Consider the following 17,608-nt stretch of genomic DNA (forward strand, 5'->3'; position numbering starts at 1 on the left):
CTTGGTAAAACATATAAAGACGCCTGGAAAAGCAGTTGGGGATATACCAGGGGGAAAGTTTGACATAGATGCGCGATGTCATCCCTCAATCCCAAGAAACGCCGTCGCGAGAGGGTCAATGTGGACGTCAAACTTGTAGAAATTTACGATGATTTGAGCAACGAGAATGATGAAATCAGGCTCAAAGCTGCCGGCGAGCTGCTCTCGCGTTTCACACCAGAAGCGAATCCAGCACCGGAGGATGTTGAGAAAGCTCTGCTGCGGCTGTTCAGGGGCCTATGTAGTAGCCGCAAAGCTGCAAGGCTTGGGTTTTCAATTGCATTGACAGAGTTGCTTTCTATACTCTTTGGTCAGGCTGAGGGTGAACAGAAGAGCGGTCTTGCAGGATGGGACGTATCCAAGGCAATTGACCTTCTTGAGTCGAATACAAACACTACCAGTGCTGAGTCCGGACAGGTATGGATGCCCTCGCTAGATTTTCATTCAGACTGCTAATTCCATACAAGGAAGAAAGAGACCACCATTTTGGTAGGCTGTTCGGCGCAGAAGCTATTTTGAAAAGCTCTATTCTGTTCCAGCCTGATGTCCCGTTTGAGAACTGGACTAGACTGCTCTCTCTAGTATTTGAGTTGGCCAAAAAGAAACCATGGCTGAGAGAAGAGTGTGGATATATCATTTTCTACGCTATCTGTGATATCGGTGCACGAAACCGGGGAACTAAATATGTCGACTCTGCTCTTGCTGCTCTGTGTGGGAATAACCTTGCCAAAACCCCCGAGGGCATCGCTATCTGGCTGGCCGCCATGGACCTGTCATGTTCTCCACCAGTTGTCTTTCCTTCTGGTGTTTGGAGTCACGATAACCCTTTAAATTCGCGCGAGAAGGCATCTTTGGCTAAAATTATGAAAGAATCCTCCGGCCAGGACGCTTCTAACGACGAAGAGTCAAAGGTCAAGAACCCTGGGGTTTGGAACCCGAAGCTCCCTTTTGCCTGGGCCCCAATTCTCACCAAGTTATATTCTACAGCTGGTGGAAAGGGTCAAGTCGAGGGCAAGGGGAAAAAGGATAAGACAGCGCAGTTGTCTTTTCTCGACTTTTGGACTGAAGTCGTTGACTGTGAGTTACCCCTCCATTTTTACAGGTTTCAGACCATACTAACGTGTGTCTAGGCGGATTGTTTGCTGCCGCTTCATCAGAAGAACGCAAGTACTGGGGTTTCCTCGTTTTCATGAAGGTCCTCAACGAAGCATCTATAGAGGTAGCCAGTCAGATCTTTACACAAAATTTCATGCGCTGTTTGATGAACCAGCTTGCCGTTGAAGACAGATACTTGCATAAGATTGCTGTCAAGGCTGCAAAGTCGATACAGGCTCGTGCCTCCAAGGAGCCAGACTTTGCATATCCTGCCTTATGCGGCCTTATGGGACCTCGGGGTGCAGTCAACTTTGACCAGATTGCCAAAGTCAAGGTTGTCGAGAAGATTGTCGCCGATGTATCCCACACCGCAATCAAGCAGCTCATGCCGTTTTTTGAAGGCCTAATTGTCAACCCGGAAGCTGATGTTAAGGCGGCAGCTTCCAGACGTCAGCTCATTGCCAACTTCCTGCAGACCATTGTTAAATCTTTTATCACATCTGCTAAGGAGGATGATTCCGACGAACTAGATTCAGCTGTTCAGGAGATCGTCCTCACTCTTGCGAGATACACCTACTTTTCAAGTGATACGGCTAAGCCTCCTATCAGTGATGCTACCAGGGAATTGTTCAGAAACAAAATCATGGCTTCTCTAAATATTGTCATCAGCAACCAGAAACGGCCCTCTGACATCGCGTACAAGGTTGTCCAGAAAATTAGAGACATGGAGGAGGCTGGAGATTCAGGCAAATCCATCATCGATATGAGTGACAGTATATCTGAATCCGTCCATTCCGCCTTTAAGACCCTAAAGAAGATTAACAAGAAGGTACGTCTACACTTTCTTGCCGTGTCTAGATATTCGACTAATCTGTTATAGGGTAAACAAGAGGATGGACAACAAAACCAGGCTGCTCAGGGGCTTAAATTGCTTTACTCCTTGACAATACTTCAGGTATACAACGGAGACGCGGATGCAGCGTCAATGCTGGATGAGCTCAAGATGTGTTATGACAAATTCTTAAGCCACAAGAAATCCAGCGATGAAGAAAGCGGGCAAGCTTCTGACGCACTGGTTGAAATACTGCTCAGCTTTGCTTCGAAACCATCTCATTTATTCCGAAAGATGAGTGAGCAAGTATTTGGAGCTTTTGCAGACAAGCTGACCCCTACAGGCCTCCAGTCTCTACTTGCGGTAAGCGTTCTTTTATATACATAGTTTCGACATGAGCTGATTCCTATAGATCCTCGATGCAAAGGAAAGCCTAGCGGGCCAACAGGAGCTATTTGATAGAAATGATGATGAGGATGAAGGAGAAGAAGACGACAACGACGAACTGGATAGTGACGTCGAAATGATTGATGGCTCCGATGTTGAGGTTATTGACGGCGAATCGGACTCCGCATCAGACGAGTCAGAAGAGGAAGATGAAGAGGAAGATGAAGGAGACGAGGAGAACGAACAAAACCTGGCTGAATTCGATGCAAAACTCGCTGCTGCACTGGGTACCCATCGCGCAGACAAAGACCTTGAAGCATCTGACGGATCAGATGATGGTTCCGACATGGGAGACGATGACATGGAGGCTCTAGATGCCCAACTTGTCAAGGTCTTCCAGGCCCGCGAGCAAGCCTCAAGCAAGAAGAAGGATAAAAAGGACGCCAAAGAGACTATGATCAACTTCAAGAACAGAGTGCTCGATCTACTGGAGATATACATCAAGAAATGCCACTCCAAGTCCCTGGCTCTGGAAATTATCGTTCCGCTCTTGCAGTTATTGCGGAGGTCGAGTGTTCAGCAACTTGTACAGAAAACGGCGAATGTTTTGCGGGAGTATACTCGGCTCTGCAAGGGTCCAGGTGTACCTAAAGTTGAATCTGACGAGACTGTCTGGGGTATGCTTCGAGAGGTCCATTCTGAGGCGATGCATAGTGCGTCTGGCCCACATGCTGCGTCGTGTAGCCAAGCAAGTCTGCTTCTTGTGAAGGTGCTTGTGGCTCATGATAAGGAGTCTGTGTCGGGAATCGTGGATATCTATGCTGATACAAGGAAGAAGCAGCTACTGAGCAATAAGTGTCATGTCCAAGCGTCTTTCTTCTCTGATTGGAATAGTTGGTGTGTCTCTGCCTGCAAGCAGTTGAAGAATTGATTTCGCCATTTAAGACTGTGACATTAGAATACAGATAGACTAATAGAGAAATGATAGCGCTGACGAGGGTTCTGAATTGATATATAAAGCTGTAGTTTAATGTGAAACGAGCATATTCGGCAAACAACCACTTCGTCCAATAGTCCAATAGTTTATATTACTACTGGAATACAAAGCCAAACCCGCCTATCGAGTAATTATGAAATACACGGAGTAGAAACCGAGATATAACATGCCAAAGTGGGTAAAGTTCATAGCCAAACGGTATCTAAGTAGGGAAACATAATGCGCGCCACCTGGAATGTACTGTACTGTCTGTACAGAAGTCGAGATACAAAAGTAACATGGCCAGTATATATACGGTAACAATGTTTTTCTTTCTGTCTGTCTGCCTTGGTCTCACATGTGACCAGGAAACGATGCCACTGTATTAAGACAAACAATATTATTAGGGGAAGGGGTATTATCATCTACCTCCAATCCGCAAAGCTGGGGCCGGCCCGGGGCCAGGGATATGGGTCCAAAATGAAGGGTATTGTGTAAGAGCTTGTCTAACATAGGGGACCGTTTTGTAGCACAATACGGGGTGTGCAACGCCGCGGGTGAGTTTTTGAGCTATCCAGTCAAGGCTCCGCAGAGGTGTGCATAGGTTGGTATCGAGGGCCAGATATGCTGCGCTTGTTGCCAAAGGCGGATTTTATCTGGTCTACGAGTCCACCCAAGGTGCTGTTTTGTACAGCAGGGGGATTTCCGTGACCATGACTATCATCCATAAGGCCAGAGCTGGGGCCGGGACTCTCGTACCCGTCATCCTCTTCGTCATCAGCCCCTTCTCTCTCCGAAAGGGCCTCCTTGCGCATCTTGGTGACTTTCATGTAATTGTAGTAGGCAATGCTTGAAATGGCGATGATCAAACCGATGATGTTGACCAGGCTGAGCACTTCCTTGAAAAAGATACCTGCTGCAGCAATGGTGATGACTTCTTTGAAGATACCGCAGATACTCAGTGTGACGACGGAAGAACGTCGAAGAAGAGCAAACTCAGAGGATATCATGCAAAAGGCTAGCATTCCGGGGAAGGAAAGGAAGCACAATACCTTGAAAGTCCCATGTTCAGCAGAGAGAGTCTGGATACCAGCGAGGATCTCATTGTATCCCTCGACGCCGAGTGCAATTCCAAGGAGAGAGACAAACATGATAGGAGTAAGCAGAAAGAGGGTCGAGAACGGGTTTGAGGTAGACGGGTGCCGAAGTAGGAGAATCTGAGTGAGAGCCCATCGGAAGCCAGAGAAAAAGGACGATGCTATTATTAAGGCGAACCCAACGGCGTGAAAGGACGCTTCTCCGGCCACCATCATGACCACGCCCAGTGTCATGGTACATATGATTAGGATGAGCTTTATGGAGGGAGTCTCGAGTCCAAAGATGATGGCGAAGAGAAGCACAAAGCCCAGGGCAGAGGACTTGCACATGGTGAGGAAGCTGAGGGTGATGAAGCGTAGGGACATGTTGCCCAGCCCGATATCGAGTGAAGTAGCACTCCCACATGGCACGAGACGGGTAAGATAAAAGATCGGTGTTAGTGAGGGCTTGCTGGGTTTTCCCGGAGCTGCATCAGGGCTGTTCAGCGGCGGCCGCAGAGACGGGAAAAAGTAGAGGAGTATGGAGGCGAGGATGAACTGAACGAGCATGTGGAGGCTGGTGGTGAACAAAGGGAACTTGAAGTTGAGGTTTGTCGGCGAAAACATCCATTTGTTATACTAGTTACCAGTAGTCAGTCAGCATTTGATATCAAGCAAAGCATATAGGCAAGGGGATAGCAAAAGAGCTTGACGTACCAGGGATATTGATACAGCAAAGAAGTACCAAAGTCCGATGAACAGGGCGTTGATGGCCAGCTTCTTCACCACCGCCTGGTCCGCCATGCGTAGAGCATTGTTTGGCACCATGCTGTCGAGCTCTTCACGCTGCTGTCTCTTCCTGGCGCGCCATTGCTTGTGGCGCCGCTGCTGGGGGGTGAGGCCTATCTCCTCGTCGTCGATGGGGGTGTCGTTGATGGTGGCCGTGAGCGACGGGCTGGCGCCGAGGGAGCCCATCCTAGACCACCAGCGGCGGTCGGCTCGCTTTCGGGGCTCCAGTTGCTTGTCTAACGTAGGGGAATATCTGTTGGGATGGGCTGTGTTGGTGATGCCGTGCTTTGGCCGTGAAGATGGCCGTTTGCTGGCTGCTGGTTGGTAGGAGGCAGGGAGGTCGCCTGGCCTGGGTGAGCCAGGCTGCCGCGGAGTGTAGGCCGTGGTGCTCTACGCTGCGTACGGCATGAGATATATCTTGTTCTTCTTTCCGCGTCTCGGTTCTCCTCTGGAGTTTGCTGGCTGATGCTGTTGTTGTCTGTTGTCTGTTTGTCTGCTCCCTTGCAAGGGTGAGACGGAGACGGGAGATTCAGCCTTTTTACTAGCAAAGCCAGCCAAGCAAAGTTCACTATCAACTTGCCAGCGTAGAGGATACATGTTCGGGCAGAATGTGAATATAACGGATTTACCTAGAGGCAGCGAGGACGATGGTATATGTATATGGCATGTCTTATTATACTACAATACCGCCTAGCTCTAACAAAGCATCAACGGCTTTGATATCGCGTGATGCCGTTTGACGTACAGCAACATATACAATGCATGCATATTTCATGGTCAGGCGTACATGGATAGACAGATAGATGGCTAAACAGATAGTTATGCTGCTCGACCAGACAGGAGGGTGTTCTCCCTGTTGCCCTTGGCCTCTTCTCTTCCCCCGTCCTTTCTCGCTCTCTCCCTACCTCCACCTGGGCGTCTTGCCTTCACCGCCGACTCGATTATCCCCCTTTCCTCTGGCCGCCAGGCGAGTTGCTCGCCGGTGCATTGCTGCGGATAGGAACTGCAACGGCTGAGCGAGGGTCGCGTGGTGTGGCTGCTGTAACATTGCTAGTGGTTGTGGTAGCAGGTGTTGCAGTGCCCGCCGTAGAACTCTTCCGGAGATGACCGTCTGTATTGCTGCTGCTGTTGCCGTTGTAGCTGTTGTTATTATTCTTAGGGAAGTTTACTGACTTTGCCATTGCCGTGCTGGCCCGGCGGAGCTCAATCTTCTTTCGTTCCATCTCGAGCTGTTCCAGTCAGTATACGAATATCTACCAATAGCAGTCTAGGGATACAATGGCGAACTGACCACTTTGCGCACTCTGGTGAGAGCAGTACCGGCTACCTCGTCTCTGCCAGCCAAGTTAAGAGTCTTACAATCGCCCACACCATACGGAGCAGCAATCACTACCGAGTCAGCAACGACAATGCTGGTCCCGCTCCAATGAGTTGGCATAGTCCGCTTGAATGCATCAAACAGGTCCTGAGCCTCCTTCGACACCCCCTTGCCCCTCGAGGAGTCATGGTCCTTTTGACGGGCGATGGCGTTAGTCTCGCGGGTCCGTAGCGCCCGGATGTCAAGCGGGTAGATGGCGGGTTGGGCGGATGTGAAGGGCCGACCAGGCGATGAGGGCGAGTCCGGGGCGAGAGAGAGCAGGTTAAAGCTGTGGATGCGGGTGACAGGGAGTATAGTGAAGTCCCCTGGCTGTGAGAGGGCAAGAGTAGGCGACGAGCTGCCTGTGGATGGTGTGTTGGCGCTGGTGTTGATAGCGATTATATTGGTAATGGGGCAGGCAGTGAACAGTGTTCCTTCGACCGTCACCGAGGCCGGCTGCGTCGTGGTTACGCGGATCCTACTCAATTAGCATATAATACCAATATATGGGAAGGCGGTAGAATATATAATGGAATATAAGGGGCCTGAAAGACCAACCTGGCGCCAATGGCTGAGCTGAGGGCCTTCTCCAAGCTAACTGTTCCCGACGGCCCAAAACCATGATGATCCTGACCCTGGCTCTGCTGCGACTTGCGCTTGTTCTCCGTCGCCATCGTGAATCGTCTGTCTCTTCTCTTCTCGTCGCTGTTGCTGATGGTGGTAGGTTGGGTCGCGTGCAGTCAAAATACGGCGTAAATGCTCCAAAGGACGATTCCAGGTCCCGACAAGAGCAAGATATCAAGGCGCAAACGATATAAATAAATAGCACTAAGCAGATAGACGTATCTGAATACTGAGATAGAGCTTGCAATGAGAGGAAAAGACAGCAAGCAAAAGAAGCAGAAGCAGAAGAATAGTATTAAAGTCGTTAACAGAACAAGAACAAGTGGGCCAAGGGGGAGCAGAAATGGGCACCGGCAAGAAACCCCTGTCGAGGAGAACAAGGAGAAGAGGAAGAGAAGAGAATATGAAAGAGAAGGCTGAAGCAAAGAAGCAAAGAAGAAGATTGAAGATTGTTTGAATCTTCTGGAGGTCGAGAAGAAAGAAAAGTTGAAGTTGAAGTTGGGAGTTTTGTGATGCTTATGTAAGGATGACGTTGATGTTGATGTTGATGTTGAAATTGATAAGAGAAAAGACATTATTAGATATTAAAGACGTGACGACGGTCAGAAGAGATGATATTAACGTAGATGTGGAAGTGTGTTTTATCTATGCTATCCGAGTACCCTGAGCCCGCCCTTGGTCTTCTGCTTCTTAACGCCGCCATCTGTTTTGCCCGCGGATGAGGACACCGGAGCGGGTGTGGCAGACGGCTTGCTGTAGCCGCTTCCACTGTGATGGCCATGTTTGCCTTTGCCCTTGAGATGCTTCCCCTTATTCGCACTCACTGGCCTGATCTCCGTCATGGCTCGTCGCAGCAGCACCGGGTGAGAGCCGATATACTTGCCCTGCATCTCCCTGGCAGCCTTGAAGTAATCGTCTCCATCCGAGAAGCTGACGAAACCGTACCCTTTGCTCTTCTCTGTTCGCTTGTCACGTATGACTCGTGCCTTTTGTACAGATGGATACTTTGAGAAAGCCTTCAGTAGTGAGTCGTCTGTCACTTCGCCGGCCAAGTTGCCGCAAAACAGTCGGAAGTGAGCTGGATCCCACTCCAGAAGCGTCGAGTCAGTCCATGTCTGGCCACCGCCAGATCGTACAACGGTCTTTGCGGGCTCGGTGGATTCCTGGCCTGGAACGGCAGCTAGGCCTTGGTTTGCGCCTGGTATAGGCGTGGTAGATGCTGCAGTACCTGACCCTGTTCCATTGGGAGGTGTCGATGTGCTTGACAACGGATCATGTAGGCGCTGGAAGGAACCCATAGGCCCGCCGTTGGCTCCCGTAGCAGCAGGTCCGGAAGCAGCCGCAGTCCCGGCGGCGGCTTCACTGCTGTCCTTGCTCATATATGCACTTTGCCACTGTGCTATCTGGGCATCCATCTCAGGGTCCCCAGACGATTCATTGTATCGCGATTGTCCTGACCGGGCTCCATATGAGTTTGTGTTATTGCGCTTTTGATATGTATTGTGTTGGCCGTATGTAGATGCGTTATACGGTCGCTGTGGCTGCGACTGACCATAGTACGATGTGGGTTGTGCCTGGTATGTCTGTTGTTGTTGTTGTTGTTGTTGCTGCTGCTGCTGCTGTTGATGATGATGATGCTGCGGCGGCTGGTGCTGGTGTTGGGGCTGGGGGTATTGATAACCCGCGTTATATACGGTAGAGTATGTTGGAGCTTGAGGCGCCCGGTAAGACTGCGCGGCTACGGCACGAGGTTGGAACCCGAATGCGGCACCAACAGCTGGTCTGGAGACATCCGATCCATGGCTGGGAGGCCTCGATACTGTAGATGGAGTAGTAGAGGAAGTTGGCGGAGCTGTGTATGAGGATGCGGTGGATGGCGGACGGGCGGGCAGCGAGGCCGGCGGCTGGGCCTGCGAGGCGGCTTGGGATGGCGGCGGGCGCTGTAGACCTGGAGGAGGCGGCAGGGACATGATGAACGGGTGCTCGACAGATACAGATACAGATACAGAGATGGATGGTAGAGTACAGAGGTGTAGGTAGAGGCAGAGGGTTGCCGTCGAGTGTTCTGCAGGAGATGCTTGCAGCACACGTACCTTGAGTCCGATCAGCCACCAGACAGCTGAGCTTCTCCTGTTGTTCGTTCTCGTCCTCCTGTCTCAGCTTCGGCTTGTTGTCTTCTTCTGCCCTTTTTCTTCCCTTCCTTCTTCTTTTTTTTCTTCTTGCTTCTTCTTCTTCTTCTTCTTTTGCTTCTCACCCAACTTTTCGGCCTGAAGAAGTTTTGAAGTTTATATCACGTGACAATAAGTCATGGATGACTGAGTCATCAAGCATTACTAATAACTGGTTAATGATATTACTAATAATATTAGCTAATATTTATTACTAATTTTGATTAATATTATTACGTAAATATTACATAATAGCTTCCCCTCGCCGCGACGAAAAACAAACAAGAAGAAGAAGAAGAAGAACGAAGACGATGAAGAAAGAAGACGACAACGACGATAACGACCGAAGACCGCGGAATACGAGATAAGGCGAAGGAAAGCCGGCGGACGACGGGGGACGCCCACCGGACCAGGAGGCGGCAGGGATAGGAAGACGCACGCTCAGCTCCTGGCCGCTGCAGGCCTCCCAAACCATCGAAACGCCAGGCCAGGATCTGATGCTGCCCCTCAGTGACATAATGGTGCATCCCAGATGCCTGCTCGTCTCGTTTCCCCCTCTTCCTCGTCGCGGACGTCAAGCAGACTCGGGCACAGCGACGACGGCAGCACCGGACACGACATGGCGTGGCAGGGCCTGTAGAATCTCCAGCAGTGGATGGGCCGGCGGGCGCTGGGTGCAGGTGGGCGGCGTGGGCAGCGGCGTGGGCAAGCGAGGGGGTGGGATGGCCGACGGCATACCTAGACGAGCAGTGTCAATTGGTAGAGCGAAGGCTGCGAGGCACTGCAGTCTGCGGCCTCTCTATATAACTAGCTTGTGTAAATCAGTATCCAGCGGAGCGCAGCGTGCAACCAGCCCAACCTCTGCGTCCTGTGCTATATAGTCGAGTAGGTAAACAAGATCTAGGACTTGAGTTCTGGCCTTCCGCTTTAGTAATCTTCCCGCCGCCGCCAGCTTTCTCCCCGCCTCAACCTCGACCTCAACGCCAACTCTGCTGCTTCACCACAGCTCCAGCTGCAGCGAACACACCTACAGACAGACGAAACGACACCAATTCGATAGACTCTTCACCATGGCAGACCAAGCAGTGTAAGTCCGGGCTCTCTTCGTGTACACAGATTCGTTTTGATGGAGGCTGGCTGACCTGGGACTGCCTGGCAGTGCTGACTTCGGCCTCATCGGCCTGGCTGTGATGGGCCAGAACCTCATCATGAACGTGGCTGACCATGGATTCACCGTCGTGGCTTTCAACCGCACAGTCGAGAAGGTTGATAGATTCCTTGCCAACGAGGCCAAGGGTAGGTCTTCCGTGCCATAGCTAGAGAAGGGAGGGGGGGTTGACTTGCGTGCTGATTGTTGGAACAGGAAAATCGATCGTGGGAGCCCACTCGGTGCAGGAATTCTGCTCGAAGCTGAAGAAGCCCCGTCGTATCATGCTGCTGGTCATGGCCGGCAAGCCTGTCGACGACTTCATTGAGAGCTTGCTCCCCTTCGTCGAGAAGGGTGACATCATTATTGACGGCGGCAACTCGCACTACCCGGACTCCAACCGCAGAACCAAGTACCTGGCCGAGAAGGGCATCCGGTTCGTAGGCACCGGTGTCTCGGGCGGTGAAGAAGGCGCCCGTTACGGCCCCAGCTTGATGCCCGGCGGTAACGAGGAGGCCTGGCCCTTTATCAAGGATATCTTCCAGAGCGTGGCAGCCAAGAGTGATGGTGAGGCCTGCTGCGACTGGGTTGGTGACGAGGGTGCCGGACACTATGTCAAGATGGTGCATAACGGTATTGAGTACGGAGACATGCAATTGATCACCGAAGTATGCCCCTCTTTACTTCTTTCCCACCTTCATGTCCAGTCCGGATGCTAACTGCCACAGGCCTATGATATCATGAAGCGGGGTTTGGGTATGACCCCGGCTGAGATTGGTGATGTCTTCGAGAAATGGAACAAGGGCGTACTGGACTCCTTTTTGATCGAAATCACCCGTGACATCCTCCGCTACAATGATGACGATGGCACCGCCCTGCTCGAGAAGATCCTCGATGCTGCCGGCCAGAAGGGAACCGGCAAGTGGACTGCTATCAACGCTCTCGATCTCGGCATGCCGGTCACCTTGATCGGAGAAGCCGTGTTCGGCAGATGTCTCAGCTCTCTCAAGGACGAGCGTATCCGAGCCAGCAAAGTGCTCAAGGGACCCGAGCCGGACTTCAAGGGAGACCGTAAGGAGTTCATCGACAACCTTGAGCAAGCTCTCTATGCTTCCAAGATCATTTCCTACGCCCAGGGATTCATGCTTATTCAGGAGGTGAGGTCCCTTCACCAATTGAACTACTTACTTCTTCCTCAAGTGTCACTGAACTAACCATCTGTAGGCTGCTAAAATATACAACTGGAAGCTGAACAAGCCATCCATTGCCCTGATGTGGAGAGGCGGCTGCATCATCCGCTCCGTCTTCCTCAAGGACATTACCAATGCCTACCGCACCAACCCAGACCTGGAGAACCTGTTGTTCGATGACTTCTTCAACAAGGCCATCCACAACGCCCAGGCTGGCTGGAGAGACGTAGTCTCCAAGTCTGCCCTCTGGGGAATCCCAACCCCTGCCTTCAGCACTGCTCTCAGCTTCTATGATGGCTATAGGTCGCGTGACCTTCCCGCTAACCTCCTACAGGCCCAGCGAGACTACTTCGGCGCCCATACCTTCAGAATCAAACCCGAGCATGCGAGCGAGAAGTATCCCGAGGGCAAGGACATCCACGTCAACTGGACAGGAAGAGGAGGCAACGTATCTGCCTCCACATACCAGGCTTAACTAACACTTAGTCCTTCGTTACAGCAAGTTGAAAAATTTCGTGCTTGAGCTTTGAATCTGAAATGAAACAAGGATGTAGAACAGGAGGATTCCTTTTATCTTTTTCCTACCTATAACTATATATTATGAAAGTTCCTTACCTTTTTTTTCAACATGTCTTTTCTCGTTCCTTTCCTCTCACTCGTTCAACGCCAGGTTAGGGAGCAGTACCATCCACCATTCACCACGAGACCAGTCCAATTGTTTATGCGTAACTCATATTCATCTTGGTATCAACTCCGAAATAGGACAACGTAAGTAAATACATAAATGGGTAAGTCATGTATATGAAGATGAAACAGTAAAGTAGCTAAAAGAAATAGAATAGAATAAAAAAAATCGACCGTACTCCGTATTTAAGCATCTGTCTCAACAATCCAGCTCTCCACCATGGCCCGGACAAGACCCACTACCACCTCAACGCCCATCTCCACACTAGCTTTATCTGTCCAGCCAGGAACATGCAAGAACAGCGCTGCCCGCGGCCTGTTCTCCTCCCACGCCATTGACAAGCTGGTGTAATAGATATATTCACACAGATAATGACCCGCATCATGAGATAGACGGACATCAATTGACCGTCCAGCGGGTAGACTTTTCCTCCACGTCTGCAAAAAGCCGGTATCAAGCGGTGACGGAATAACTCTCACCTTATCCGTAGACTCGGATGTAGAAGCATAATCAGCTGGTGTAGGAACACCCGGTTGTAGCCTCTCTGGCAAGGAGGGGTCAAACGGTATCCCGAACTGCCCATCTACATCTGTATGTTTGTACCCCTCTCTGTGAGCAACCGTCTCAACGGCATAGTACTGTCTGGTAGCAGCCATGCCGATGTGAATCACCAAGTGAGGTGGACGTCCGTCGTGGGCGACTCGGAACTCCTCGATGATACGAGGTATTTCCTCACGTACCGCGGCGTAGGCCACTCGGATCGGCCGTGGGTGGGCGTGGATGTGGACTCGGCGGTTTTTGCTGGTGGTAGCGTATTGTGGGAGGAGAGAATTGATTAGCCATGAGGGATTGAGGGGGTGGGTTTTGAATGGCTAGGTCATCGTCAGTAGGTGCCTTGACGTGCATTTTGGTTTTGGTTCTCGTTGTAGCTGAGGGGATGGGTATAGGGGTGGAATGCTTACGCCGAAACCGGTGACGAGGACATGGATGTCATCATCCTGGGGGGGAAGAGGTTGTCCTGGGAGCGAGACGGGTTCGTCGAGGGAAGAGGTGGCTCCGAAGTCACCCATTGTAAGTAGATGGCAGGGTATACTATGTTAATTGAGTGTGTATAAGCTGGTGGTGAGCACGGTTGGTGTAGCCGCGTGAGACAGCGGCTAGTGTAGATGGGTGTGGTGGAAGAAGCCGAGGTTCCTAACTAGCTATGACGCCACGACTAGACAGATTTGGAATTCAGACGATAAGAGAGATAAGGTGAGGAGATAAGATGACGAGCAGATGATGCTGAAGGAAGGATGAAGAGTCAGTGGCCCAGAGGGGTTGCGAGGCCAGTTATATAGCTCTGCCTCCAGCTGCGGTGGCTTGTCCAGCTGATGTCCGGCATCGCTCCGCAGAGGATCAAGAACTGCTGTGAATCTCCCTTCTGCTTCAAACAACTGTACCTAGTTTGACTATTTACTGTAACTACCTCAAATTTCTACAGGGTCTGGCAGATGACCGCCCAGGGGCACCGGCTATCATCCTAATAATAGTTCATGCATTGCTGTCGGCAGCACGGCTATTTCTCTATCTGCCCTTATATCCCCTGAGAAAGTAAGAGAAAAGACCTCCCTATCCGAGCAGGCGAGCTTCATAGCGTTCGATGCGATGGCCGTAGATCATGGTTAGGGACATGGATCGGGCGGCCTCCGGCAGCAGGGATCGAGCTGGCTCTCCTACTATTTATATGTCTGGCTGTATGTGCGGCCGCATCTTATCTCTCGAACTGTGCTATAAATACACATCTCCCTATACAGGGTGCGCCGTGGCGGTTCGTCTTCGAGGGTCGATGCATGGATACATACATACAACGAGCGAAACCGTTGACACATTCGATGGTGAGTTGTCCTCGTCCTGGCATGGTATCTCTTGCCCCCACCCCAAGCCGTATCCCCAGTAATTCTTCTGCCACCTTCATCACCTCTTGCCGGCACTTTGATATCTCCATCTTCATCGATCGTCTTCGTCTTAACGTTCTTCTTCCATCTTGTCGTTTTTGGTCCCTTTGTCGTCCTGCGGTCTACTAGCCCTAAGACCTAAGCCCTAACTTTTCCTGAATAGAATAGGCCCGAACCAGGAATGGAATGGAAGTGTTGAGGTCATGTGATGGCAGACCCACTGCTATAAAGTTTTATGCCAGTGAGCATGTCTTGGCATTTTTCTCTGTGTTGAAACATGTTTCTTTCTTTCTGTTGCGGTATTCGGGCGTTACGCCGTATTTACTGCTTTCCGTCCACCCTGTTGGTCAGGCCGGGGGCTGACGGTATCCGCTTTTCTGCTGAGTCATCCAGGCTCTTGCTCTCATGCAACACGCCAGAAGTCAACGACATACGATAACTATCTCAATCTCAACAGGGCGGGGGTGGATATGCATGGCTGTGTTAATCAGGTATTCCTGGCGGTGTTGCCACGGCGTAGCGCTCGGGAGGAGAAAGGGGAGAGAACGTTCTCCGAGTGGTGTGTCGGTGGCCCTCCGGAGAGTCGTATGTTTCTAGGCTCAGATGGACTGCTCAACTTGTAGTTTATCTACAGGCGCCCTGACGGACCTGAAACAAGCAGAAGCTGGCTGTCCAGAGGTTGAAACAGGTGGAACAGAGGCAGCCAAAACACTAGCCATGTGCGCTCACATGAGTACGGAGTTGCTTGAGAGTCACCGGAGCCAGCCCTAGCGGAGCCATACGAAGCCGGAGCAATGGTTTTACTCATGGAGCCGGGGATACCGGAGTTTCCTTTCCTACCGCTATCCGAAACCTTGTTTTAGTCACGTGGTCATGTAAACTCCCGGGCCCTGCCTTGCTGCGCTCCTACTGCATTTCTATATCTTGCTTGCCCTCCCGTCCACCTCCTCTGTGTCCTCTGCCTCTCTGCTTGTCCACCATCGCATCCCTTCTTCACCACTCTATGTTGACACCTTCTGTTCTCCCCCCAGGTTACAGCTGACGCCATGGGCTATGCGAAATGATGCTCCTCTCCCGTCATTGTTGGGCCCCCGACGGCCCTCCTACCTTTGTTTGGATGGCCTGAAGAAGATACATGTGCGGCCGTTATTGTTTTCCTTTCCCTCCACTTTACTGTGGCCGTTACTGTTACATCTCTATTCATCAAAAGGGCCCCCTCCACATACGCCTGCATGTGAACCATCACCTACTCGGGAGCTCACATAGCCCTGGAATATCGCCAACCTCGATCCTGGCAGTCTTATGGGGCTTTGCTTCGATGGACAACATGCTATTATCTTGCTAGAACGTTACGGAGATGGTCGTCTTTCTAATCCAATCAGACGACCATTATACTCTCCCCCGGCCTTGCTCCTTGACGACTACTACATGTAAGTCCTATCTGGACTATCTATACCTAAGTCCTATGGAGCAGCCGTGGGAGAAAAACTCAGGATGGGACATATATGCTAGGGGTTATCCTCCACGCTGGACCCCTTGGCGACCACGATGTGATCCGCGTGGCTGCTGAGGGTCTACAGAGGTAGCGATTACTGCCTCTGCTGCCGCTTTTGTCCACAACATTACTATATTATTACAACGGGGAGGAGCTTTTCCCTATACGGGTCACGGTGAAATATCGAGGGCCACAAAATTGCTCTTTGACAAGAAGGTACATATCTACAGAGTACTGGGGGTGGGAATGCATGTCTGCTCCCACGAATGTTCTTTCGATAACCCCCATATCGACCCATGGCTGCCCTTTTCCATAACATAAATGGACCTTCGATCGACGTTAGACCCTTTCGACCATCACCATCACAACAACAAGTTGATGCCCTATCAAACCGGTTTCTTCCTACTCTGTTAGTCGGCTTCGATCCTACCTTAGGCTGATTGACTATTCGCGGAACACTATCACTCCCTTTGCCAAAAGAGTTCTGGTTACATGCCATATTGATGGCATATCCCTGGCATCCCTTGTACGGATCGACCAGGGACGAGCGGGCTTTTGTCATTATTCATCCATTCAGACTTATTGCTTGGTTTCTTAATTTGGTGCTGTTCATTGGTTATCCAAAGAGTCATACATCTGAGTCAAAGTTAGCTCGAACCAGTAACTAAAATAAAGACTCAAATGTTGCCGAGCACAAATTCATCTGTCTACAAGATCGTAATCAGTCTATGAAGTTCTCGTTTTCGTACTGGCTACTACGTCCTGTGATGTAGTCCCGTCTGAATCTTACGTTCTTTTTTGTTTTAGTTCCAGTTGTGGATTCAGGGGAACTTAAGACCAACGTATCGGAAACGGGGCCCCTTAATGACTACCCTCACATTCTTCGAACCCCGATGCATTGCCACCAATCTCCGGTCATAGTTCACATAGTATGATACCTTAATGTCGAAATAGCGGTGAGTAATATATTTAATCTAATCCATTTCCTTGTTTTGTTGGAAATAATTTTAACAGCAAAACTCCACCATTTGCCACCTGTTTGCTCAGGGTTGGTAACTAGCGCTTCCTCCCCTGTGTGGGAATGTCGTGAACAGTACCAGCTGCAGGGACGCTGCGGGCTCGGGAAGAGAATCTCGTATTCGGCAAATTGAGGCTCTGTGTTCGTTGACGTCTGCTGGCCCTTTTATCGAAAGGTTCCATTAATGTTGATTGAGCTACATTGCGGTTGTTTAATTTGTACTCATTCTAGGGCTATTGACAGCAATGTTAGTGAGGCTGGTGGATACAAGGAACCATAACCTAATGGCTCGGTGCAACCGCTTAAAAGAGCATCTGTGTGCGATGCTCATAGTATGGCCAACAGTCAGATTTTTCTGGCAAAGGCCACAATTGCCGCCACCGTGAAGTATGACTATGTTCTAGATGGCCGGGGGTAATAATGCTCACTTTGCAGTTAATCCTTAACCGAGAAGCTTAAGGTCGTTTCAGGGCGAATAACGCTGTTCATAATCTAAACTATTTACTAGTGACTACTCCGTAGCTCTCTGAATACTCCAATTATATACATGAGTACATCTGAGCTTCTTGCAGGCAGGCATTAAACTACTAGTCATCAGCACCGTGTAGAAGTGTGAACTCATCGCTGAAGGGGGAAAGGCTGCTTCCCAACAACCTTTCCCTCCGCCATGAAGGTGGCCGTTGCTCAGTACATCTGGTGACCGGCGTGGGATTAGCTGCAACATTGAAGGTATGACCTGATGTTTAGCTTGTCAAAAGATTGGCCACGGCTCAAAAACCTCAAAATCGAAATA

The 17,608-nt window shown here is 50.6% G+C and overlaps 7 protein-coding genes across 7 annotated transcripts; 2 read left to right on the plus strand and 5 right to left on the minus strand.

Annotated features, from left to right (window-relative positions):
• Positions 1-75: 75 nt before the first annotated feature.
• Positions 76-3,284, plus strand: TRV_04120 (uncharacterized protein; the record flags this gene model as incomplete). Its single annotated transcript, XM_003021743.1, has 5 exons — positions 76-456; positions 507-1,116; positions 1,170-1,963; positions 2,015-2,329; positions 2,379-3,284. 5 exons carry the CDS (start codon positions 76-78, stop codon positions 3,282-3,284), a joined length of 3,006 nt encoding a protein of 1,001 aa, XP_003021789.1.
• Positions 3,285-3,907: 623 nt separating this feature from the next.
• On the minus strand, positions 3,908-5,791 carry TRV_04121 (uncharacterized protein; the record flags this gene model as incomplete). Its single annotated transcript, XM_003021744.1, has 3 exons — positions 3,908-5,044; positions 5,123-5,543; positions 5,598-5,791. 3 exons carry the CDS (start codon positions 5,789-5,791, stop codon positions 3,908-3,910), a joined length of 1,752 nt encoding a protein of 583 aa, XP_003021790.1.
• A 344-nt stretch (positions 5,792-6,135) lies between these two features.
• Positions 6,136-7,225, minus strand: TRV_04122 (uncharacterized protein; the record flags this gene model as incomplete). Its single annotated transcript, XM_003021745.1, has 3 exons — positions 6,136-6,423; positions 6,486-7,029; positions 7,110-7,225. The coding sequence occupies 3 exons, from the start codon at positions 7,223-7,225 to the stop codon at positions 6,136-6,138; spliced, it is 948 nt and encodes a 315-aa protein (XP_003021791.1).
• Positions 7,226-7,825: 600 nt separating this feature from the next.
• Positions 7,826-9,145, minus strand: TRV_04123 (RNP domain protein; the record flags this gene model as incomplete). Its single annotated transcript, XM_003021746.1, has 1 exon — positions 7,826-9,145. The coding sequence occupies one exon, from the start codon at positions 9,143-9,145 to the stop codon at positions 7,826-7,828; it is 1,320 nt and encodes a 439-aa protein (XP_003021792.1).
• Positions 9,146-9,331: 186 nt separating this feature from the next.
• TRV_04124 (uncharacterized protein) lies at positions 9,332-9,818 on the minus strand (the record flags this gene model as incomplete). The annotated part of the gene is made up of 2 exons (XM_003021747.1): positions 9,332-9,442; positions 9,627-9,818. The coding sequence occupies 2 exons, from the start codon at positions 9,816-9,818 to the stop codon at positions 9,332-9,334; spliced, it is 303 nt and encodes a 100-aa protein (XP_003021793.1).
• Positions 9,819-10,413: 595 nt separating this feature from the next.
• On the plus strand, positions 10,414-12,155 carry TRV_04125 (uncharacterized protein; the record flags this gene model as incomplete). Its single annotated transcript, XM_003021748.1, has 5 exons — positions 10,414-10,430; positions 10,503-10,639; positions 10,707-11,158; positions 11,219-11,647; positions 11,715-12,155. The coding sequence occupies 5 exons, from the start codon at positions 10,414-10,416 to the stop codon at positions 12,153-12,155; spliced, it is 1,476 nt and encodes a 491-aa protein (XP_003021794.1).
• A 395-nt stretch (positions 12,156-12,550) lies between these two features.
• Positions 12,551-13,435, minus strand: TRV_04126 (pyroglutamyl peptidase type I, putative; the record flags this gene model as incomplete). The annotated part of the gene is made up of 2 exons (XM_003021749.1): positions 12,551-13,237; positions 13,328-13,435. The coding sequence occupies 2 exons, from the start codon at positions 13,433-13,435 to the stop codon at positions 12,551-12,553; spliced, it is 795 nt and encodes a 264-aa protein (XP_003021795.1).
• Between the last annotated feature and the right edge of the window lie 4,173 nt (positions 13,436-17,608).

Source organism: Trichophyton verrucosum (assembly GCF_000151505.1).
Source record: "Trichophyton verrucosum HKI 0517 chromosome Unknown contig00324_1.f1.exp, whole genome shotgun sequence".
Classification (NCBI taxonomy): domain Eukaryota; kingdom Fungi; phylum Ascomycota; class Eurotiomycetes; order Onygenales; family Arthrodermataceae; genus Trichophyton; species Trichophyton verrucosum.